Here is a 9,401-nt window from a genome sequence, read left to right as displayed (position 1 = left end):
GTCACAAGCTAAAATTCCTGATTGAAACATTATAATTGTGACAGAAGCAGAGGAAGATATTTGAGACGAACTGTCTACACGGAAATCAATGGTAAACATTTATTTTTCATATTGCAAGATAAGTATTCTCTTGTCTTTCATGTTTGGATTGAAGCAGCATTTGATTAGTTTCCTGCTCAAACACGGATGGCAGAATTCATGAAAAGAGATGCTAAGACTGAGGGTTGGGTTTTATTAGAATCCATGCTAACAAGTAATACACCAAACAGGCATAACATTATGACCACCTGCCTAATATTGTGTTGGTCTACCTTTTTGATACCAAAACAGCCCTGACCCGTCCTGCACTGTGTATTCTGACCCCTTTCTATCAGAACCAGCATTAACTTCTTCAGCAATTTGATCAACAGTAGCTCGTCTGTTGGATCGGATCACACGGGCCAGCCTTCACTCCCCACGTGCATCAATGACCCTCGGCCGCCCATGACCCTGTCACCGGTTCACCACTGTTCCTTCCTTGGACCACTTTTGATAGATACTGACCACTGCAGACCGGGAACACCCCACAAGAGCTGCAGTTTTGGAGATGCTCTGATCCAGTGGTCTAGCCATCACAATTTGGCCCTTCGTCAAACTCGCTCAAATCCTTACACTTGTCCATTTTTCCTGCTTCTAACATCAACTTTGAGGACAAAATGTTGACTTGCTGCCTAATATATCCCACCCACTAACAGGGGCCATGATGAGGAGATACTCAGTCTTATTCACTTCACCTGTAACTGCTCACAATGTTATACCTGATCGGTGTGAATACGTACGTTGACATTCAAATTTAACGTCGCAAATCCACAGACTACTGGCATTGCATTTGGAAGGTGGATGAAAGACCCTGAAAACGGTGAAGCTACACTACCCACTGCACCACTGTGGTTTAATATGTTTTGTACTTGAACTTGACCTATGTGAAATTTACTAGTGAAATTTATTTTACCGCCACAGCAATTTTGGTCTCTACACAGTGCTTATTTTTCATCGGTTCTCTACAGAATGACCCGACAAACAGCTGGTGTGACCGTCCTCCTTTCATAGGCTTCATCTCTGATTTAAAAGCAAAATAACAGGAGCAGAAATATTCTCTGAATAATTTATTGTGACCGCTGGGTTGGATAAGTGCCTATACTTTCTGGAAAGATTCCTAGGGAAATGTGGTTGGTTACATAATGATTAAAGAGATACATCTCTTTTAATATAATATGGAATTAAAGCTAGAGCATCATAATAGAAATAAAGCACTTTTGATAGATAGATAGATTTGATCACAGTTTAAAGAAAGCCTACATCAGGATATTGAATGTTTGGTACAGTTTATTTTCCACATACATTTAATGACTAGCAAGCATAAAGTTAATCCAGTTGAAGCATTTTATTACAATACACATTTTAGACATTACAAATGTGTTATGGACATGACAGGTCCGGTTTCAGCTGCTGCACACAGACCACTTTAACCACAAAGAGATATTCATTAATGTGTTTGGGAGTATGAATCAGATTGAAAATAATTTATTTTGCTGCATGGTTTGATTTGGTGTCACACTGCACATTACAAAGTCCTCATGAAACCCATTTATTCATTAGTCGTAAATAGACGGAACATGACGGGACATGCAAGTCATGTCCAGTGTTATTTTTTTTTCTCGACATACAGGATTTCTGCAGAACTACAGCTCCAGGGTTTGCACCAGGGCTCCATTTATTAATGGACTAAACACTGCAAAGCACCCTAAGGGTAGCACATATGTAGTGTTTAGTCTGTATGAATGCAATCCTGATGTGTTCCCAACCTCGCTGCGGTTCATTAGGCAAGTAAGAACACAACATTATTTTTGTGTGTGCTGCTAAACTGAGCCACGAAGCCAGACTGGGCCAAAGAACAGAGCTGTAACACTGCTGAAATGACCAACAAAATCGTGAAAATAACTAAGTTCTCCATACTCTGTGATTTTTCTATGTATATTGTGTTGCTGTATTTTTAACCAATGAATGAAAGAGCTCTATGAGGGTGTTTTAAGCCCTACACACCCTTCAGACATTATTTATTTTCTTTGCTTTTGAATTAAACAAAATCATGTTCAGCGTGAAAAACCAAAAAAATATAAATGTTCTCTAAATCAGAGACCGCAAACCAACTGTGAAAAACCCCTGAAATGATTAGAGTTTTATTATAATGGAAGGGCTCACTGCAAAGCCCTTTCATGATAATAGAAAAATAAAAAAAAATAAGCAAAAACAAAAAGAAATTCAATAAAATTAAATCTGTAAGTGTCAACCAATGCATCATGATGAAAACCAGTCACAAGGTGAATAGTTCATCATGAATGAATCCAAATTCACACCCATAACCTAGTATTGTACAAAAATTAATATACCATCAGAAATCACCAACAATACAAATAATAAATATAATACCAGTGTTAATGACAAAGTTGTATTAGTATCAGGAATGACCTCCACACAGCAAAACAGCAGGTAATTCAATAAGGCAATAAAGTGAAAGCTGAATTAAAAGTAAGACTGTGTGTTTTACAGATGAAGTGACATTTTGGACATTGATCTATTAACAAAAAAAAATTCACACACACACAAAAATCATACCCATATCTATTGCCACTTCCCTACCAAAAATGATGCACTGTATGGTGTTTCATTATCTACAAGCTGAGGCTACGGGAAACCTGTTTAATAACCTACATCAAATTCCTTCATATTCTCGTTCTTGCACTTGAGTGGATGCACTTGGCTGGTTGGACCTAACGGGTGAGCAGGAAACCAGCATAAAAAAAAATCACATTCTTGAAAGAAAACTTGAGCCAAATATGAAAGTCTTACTTATGGCAATGTAAGCAAGATAGGTTTGCTTTCTAAATTGTGCCCCAAAGCCTTGAGGCTAATGAAGATAAAAATGCAAGTTCCAGTAATGCTTTTCCATCAACGCTAAAACTGGATTCCTGAACCAGATTCATTTCACAGCGCTGACTGTACAACTACTGCCCAAAATCTCATAGTTATAGTTTGATATAAGTGTTTCAAATGATATATATATTTCCAATTCAAGATGCTATGGAGATCTATGAAATCGTCTGTTTTATTGGGCTGTTCGAGTACAAATACTTAGTTAGTACATGATACTGAAATGGTGGCTGTGAGGTGCAAAAGGAATCAACAAACACAGCATAAATTGATTGAAGACCATTTCCAAAAGAAAAGTTCTTACAGGAAACCAAATAAACTACAAAATGAAAATATTTTACAGTGTAGTTGTAATGTTTACAGTGAAAATGATTTTTTGGGGGGGGGGTTGGCATACCTCACTGCTTAGCAAAGGAAAATGTTCAGTTTCATTGCTAGACATTAAAACAAGCAGAGCAGACAGATATGACTGATACGGACATTCTGTTAAAAGCGCATCAAAACAAGAGCCAGAAATAAAGACTAATCCTCCCTTTATTTTACTTTTCCCTTTCGCAAGGTCAGAGAAAGAAATACATTTAACATAACACTTTACGCCAGTAGGACAAATAAAATGGCACCGAAATATTCCTTTGCTTTTTGTGGAAATCAATACTCCCGCTGCTTGCTTCCAACTATAAGAAACAAACTGTAATGTTGTAATGTTCAAGTAATCGTCCATCACAAACAAATACGAGGTGGAAAATATCGTAAGTGAGTTATAAAAGCCACACTTTCCCAAGATTGCACATGTTCAGTAACATTCAGAAGAAACAGAAAATAAAAATCATTTCCAGTGGGGGAAATCATATCAAATAAATTAATAAATAAAGTATCCGGTGAGATGAATGCTTAAGAGGGACTGCTTTATTTTTCCCTTGATGCACTCCGGTTGCTCACATGGCGTCAAAGTGGAAGCGATGAGCTTCTTGTCTCTTCTCGCGGTCGTCTGCTTTCTGCAAAAAGTTCAGAATATATACATCAATATGTTTCATAACTGTTGTACTCTTCTCTCGGCATGAGAGAAACAGCTTGGTCATGTCAAATGACCGCAAATCATTTCATTTAGCCGAACAGGCTTGGCTTCAATTCGATTTGTACTGGATGCTACGACACTCATGTTGCTAACAAGGAAGACATGCTAAGAGCTGATAGTTCAGGGCTATACATTAGCAGACAGCTTGAATTAGAGCAGAAATGTGATAGGCATGTGGGTAGATTAATAAGAAAATGCTCCATGTACTAAAATCCAGTGACGCAAGACATAATTATGGCACAAATGTAGTCGTATGGAGCGTCATGTCGTCCTGAGAAATGACAAAACCAAGTCACAACCCTTTCAAAAGTTAGTGAATTTTGTAATCTCTGTGAAAACATTACGAACACGAACAGCATTAGTTCCAGTAAGCTTCCTGTAAGCTGGGTTTAGACCGAGCGATTTCAGCAGGCTTTTCAGATTATTACTCGGCCACACTGTACGAGACGCCAATAAAATCTTGGATGAAAATGTCTTCCACTATATTTGTGATAAAGAGGGACGTTGTGTACATCGCTTTTTTTTTCTTTCTTTTCTTTTAATTGTCGCTTGTTGTAATGTGTGGGTCAGTGTGAGAGCGTCAAATTGTCAGTCAACTCGTTTAGAAAACACTCCATGGTGCTTTAATGGCGATAATGCTGCGCGTGCTTGCCATGAACAACTATGGGAACAGCACACAGAGCTCTTCTTCAGACACACACACATGAACGAGAGAGAGAAAGAGAGGGAGAGAGAGAGAAGAACTCATTACACAGACAATGGCGCACTTCACAGCAGCATAAAAACCTCTGGGTGCGATCACTGATATAGCCTGAACCAGACACACTCTGTCTCGCGCTGATAAAACACAAGCCGCGCGAGTATGTGTGTGTAATGGCGGTGTATGTGATTATTGTCTGCCTCAGCCAAAGTAAAAATGGTGTCTATTCTCAGCTGGGATGAACTGATTCACACTTCGCGCGCGCGCGTGCAGGTGTGTGTGTGTGTGTGTTGTCTTCCTTAGTCAGCAAGGGTCATCGTGGCATATTTTTTAGTAGACGCGACCAAGTTTCTTTCTCCCGCCGAAAAGCGCGCGCTTTAAAACAACAACAACAACAAAAAAGCATAGTCGCGCGCGCGCGTTAAAATGAACTCGCGCGTTGTCTAAGACCAGCGTGGCGAACTTCCATAAACTCAATTAATCCGTCATATTCTCCGTTCTATACAATTAAAAAATACCTCCAATATCTCCCATACTCTAATATCACGATTCAAATTTAATAAAACATCCGAATCACTTCGTTCGTTATCTTTCATACGCCGATTCATCTAAACGACTCTTCAGATCAGTGTGTCGGTTACCAACTATATGCTTTCGCCTATTACAACACGCTGATTCAAAGATACGTTTAAAAAACTCGACTCAAAGATTCGACTCGTTTGCCAACCGAAAATGTTTTACCTCAGAATATTGGAGGGAAATTTTTTTTAGCAACATTTACTGTGGTAAGAAAGTCGGAAAGATTATTCCGTCTTTATACGTTTCCAAAATAACTAAAATATTGACTATTTATATCTAAATGAGTTCTAGATTAATTTTCATCTGTATTTTAGCTACGGCTAGCTTTCCAGCTACGTAGTTTGCTAAACGCGAATAGACTTAGAATCCTCCACAAACCTTCAACAAAATAAAATGTATGTTTGTTTGTTTAGTATAGATTAAGTGAAATATTGTATAATATATTCAAGTTTTTAATTAGTTAATGAATGAATAGCTAAACAAAAATCCTGTCAGGTTAGCTAACACCAGCTAGCTGTTTCCCATTAGGTCCAATAACTCAACAGGGTTTTTTTGCACTTGTCTTGAGCACACAAGCAAAAATTAACCCTAATTAAGAAAATCTAATCCTAGTCTTTCCCAAGACTATGAACACTTTCCAAGTTTATCCTTTATATAATTTGTTTCCTAATAATTTTTTATCTTAAACTTTTTTTCTTACTATAATAAATTACCATAAATGAACAGTCCACAAATTATTGGACTAAAACACCTTTAACAAAGCAACTAACTCTCACTAATTTACATTAATGTGCTTTTATTAAATATAAAATAAACCAAAGCCAACTAATCAGCATATTCATTAACCACCAAGTAAACAATGACCAGCACCTTAATACATCTTTAAATGTGGATATTAATTGGTAAAAGTAAGAACTGAGGCTGTATTTTAATATAAAAGTATTAAGATTTGTAATATTTGCATGATCAAAATGGCATATTTTGTTCTTGCTTGTTCATGTGCCTGGTTTTAGTCATGGATTAATGGTTTTAGTCAATTTGTTAAACTTATTTATGGTTTATTTTATGCTGAAGATGATTGTGTTATTTAACAGAACCTTAATGAAAAGTGTTAACCTTTTTTAGTTTAAGAATAGACATAAAGCTATAAAAAGAAACCTTATATACGTAATATCCCCCCCACCCCCGCCTGAGGTCCCGCTGGCCCTTTCTGCCCCTCCCCTTCATTTATATTAGTCTATAACCGCCACTAGAGCGTGTCCCTCATCCTTTCGTTTCCTCTCTCGCCCACAGAGTCATGCGGTCGGTTGAGATGGAAAGATCTGCGAGCTCAACTCTGAATGCTGTTTTCCCTCATGCTAAAGGTTAGCGCCTCGCTCTTATCTCCTGCAGCCACTTCAATCATGGTGGGTGCGGGGGGGAAGAGTGTGGTAGGATTTGAGAAATATTGAGCAAAGGAAAGCGTGAGAGAGATATTAAAGGAGAGAGAGAGAGTGTGATTTAGGCAGAAGCAGGACAGGTTTGAAATAGCACAGAACGCACCAAACTACATCTCACGGCAGTACACCGTAAACAATATGTGAATGAAGATTACACATATCAGTCATAACATTATGACCACCTGTCTAATATTGTGTCGGTCCCGATTTTTCCTGCCCTGACCCGTCCTGCACTGTGTATTCTGACCCCTTTCTATCAGAACCAGCATTAACTTCTTCAGCAATTTGAGCAACAGTAGCTCGTCTGTTGGATCAGATCACACGGGCCAGCCTTCTCTCCCCACGTGCATCAATGACCCATGGCTGCCCATGACCCTGTCACCAGTTCACAACTGGACCACCTTGATAGGTACTGACCACTGCAGACCGGGAACACCCCACAAGAGCTGCAGTTTTGGAGTTCACTGATCCAGTCGTCTAGCCATCACAAACACGCTCAAATCCTTATGCTTGTCCATTTTTCCTGCTTCTAACGCATATATGTTCAAAGGTATGCAGATGATGTACTACTCTGGACTATATTTTTGTATCACCCAATAGAAGATGGTTATTTGATCCTAAAACCTGCTTGCTAGTCTGTAGTTGTGGTAGCTGTGGATAATTATTAAAAAAGTAAAACATTAAAGAAAAATGCTTTACTATAGTGACGATCAGATCCTGGTTGCTATGGTAACATTGCAGTTTGCTTAGAGACTTGCTCAGATGTGATGTTCCTGGACTATTTATAAACACTTTAAATAACGTTAAACACTAGGGCTGGAACAGTGCAAAGGTTTAGTTCAATGGACTGGTTTTAGACATGGTATCTCCACAAAGTGCATAAAAGTGACTCAAATCTCTCTTCTTCGGTCGGACGTGGGCGTTTCCTTCTTTTCTTCAATTCCAGTTGTCATGGTTATACTAGCAGTGCCATGTTAGGTACACAAACGACAGCACTAGCTAGAGAATGTACACATAGCCAAGCTTAAATCAGACATCTCTATGCTAAAAATAAAACAGGAGCAAAATGCTCGAGTATAAAAAGGATCAGTGTAGTGCATCTCTGTGTACTAGTGTCATAAGGGTGAAAACATTTAGCTCTGCTGCTCTGTGTGACAGGTAGATCACCTGTGCTGTTCACTCTTGGGTAAATCAAACACTTTAAGCAGTACAGTAAGTAACAGCTATCAGTAAGTAGCCAGATAGATAACATTTCACCACTTCTCATTTGCATAAATTATTTTGTGTCTCTCACCATGTGCACTATGCCCAGCAGACAGAACAGTGTGTATTATACCCTGTACACTACACGTCCCATTTGGAACACAGCCATATGTATATTACTAAGAAATACTAGGAGACAGAGAAATGGAAATCAGGTCACACTGATAAATGTGTCATTGAAATGGAGCTGGACACAAACAGACTCAGTCAAGTGGAAGGCACACAAACAACACACACCTAGCACCTGCACACACACACACACACACACACACACACACAGGCAGGCAGTTACTTTAATGTAGTTGTGCAAAAGTGGAGTGCTTCTTTGAGTAATTACGGCTCTCAGCGTGAATAATCAAGAGAGCAGATGGAGAGAGAGAGAGTGAGTGAGTGAGTGAGTGCCAACACTAACACACACACACGCAGAGCATGCATGAGTCTTTTTTTTCACACATGTGCGCACACACACACAAAACAATCATGCTTGGACACACTCAGTTACACACACAGTCTGATTCTAACCTGCTGTAAAAACCATCCATAAGATTTCTCTTTGTTTTTTCTATATTCACTTTTGTGTGTGTGTGTGTGTGTGTGTGTGTGTATATATAAAAATAAGAGCCCACTGCAATATAATCAGTTTCTTATGTTTTTTTCTTCCAGGTTCATGTATTGGTGAGATGAAGAGTTTTGTTTCATTTTTGTGAACTGCTGACAATATTTCTGCTAAATTCAAAATATAACTATTGTTATTTAGAGTGTATATTTAAAGGGAATGACAACACGTCAAAATAACCAGAGATCATGCAGTATTTGCAGAGCTTTAATAACTCAGATAAAACAAAATGCAAATAATGTGTAAACAAATTGTGTTAATGCTTTGGCTAAATAACATTAAGAAATCAGTATTTGGTGGAATAACCCCGATCTGCATGTGTTTTGGCTCCATGATCTCCACCAGTTTTTCACATCGCTATTGGGGAACTTTATACCACTCTTTTTGCAAAAAAGCAAACAGCTCAGCTTTACTTGATGGTTTGTGACCATCCATCTTCCTCTTGATGACATTCCAGAGGTTTTCAATAGGGTTCAAGGGCAGTGTTGTATTATTTTTTCCAGCTATATACACTACCAGTCAAAAGTTTGGACACATCTTCTAATCCCATGGTCTTTCCTGATGTTTATTTCTTTCTACATTGTAAAACAATGCTGAAGGCGGCCGAAATCCACAATAATGTCCTTTGAACAGGTGATATTGAGATATGTCTGCTACTGATGCTCTGTAAAGCCTTCATAATGCCTCTAATCTGAGGTGCTGTTCATTGGTGATTTCTGAGGCTGGTAACTCTAAATGAACTTCTCCTCTGCAGCAGAG

The 9,401-nt window shown here is 38.5% G+C and overlaps 1 protein-coding gene across 1 annotated transcript in view; it reads right to left on the bottom strand.

The window, feature by feature from the left end:
* Positions 1-1,347: 1,347 nt before the first annotated feature.
* Positions 1,348-9,401, bottom strand: part of itfg1 (integrin alpha FG-GAP repeat containing 1) — a 129,456-nt gene continuing 121,402 nt past the window's right edge. The window contains exon 18 of the mRNA XM_058381546.1: positions 1,348-3,965. Within this exon, the coding sequence (XP_058237529.1) occupies positions 3,906-3,965 (60 nt within the window). The 3' untranslated portion in view covers positions 1,348-3,905. The remainder of the gene's footprint in view (positions 3,966-9,401) is intronic.

Source organism: Hemibagrus wyckioides, linkage group LG27 (genome assembly GCF_019097595.1).
Source record: "Hemibagrus wyckioides isolate EC202008001 linkage group LG27, SWU_Hwy_1.0, whole genome shotgun sequence".
Lineage (NCBI taxonomy): Eukaryota > Metazoa > Chordata > Actinopteri > Siluriformes > Bagridae > Hemibagrus > Hemibagrus wyckioides.
This window is presented reverse-complemented; position numbering and strand designations above follow the sequence as displayed.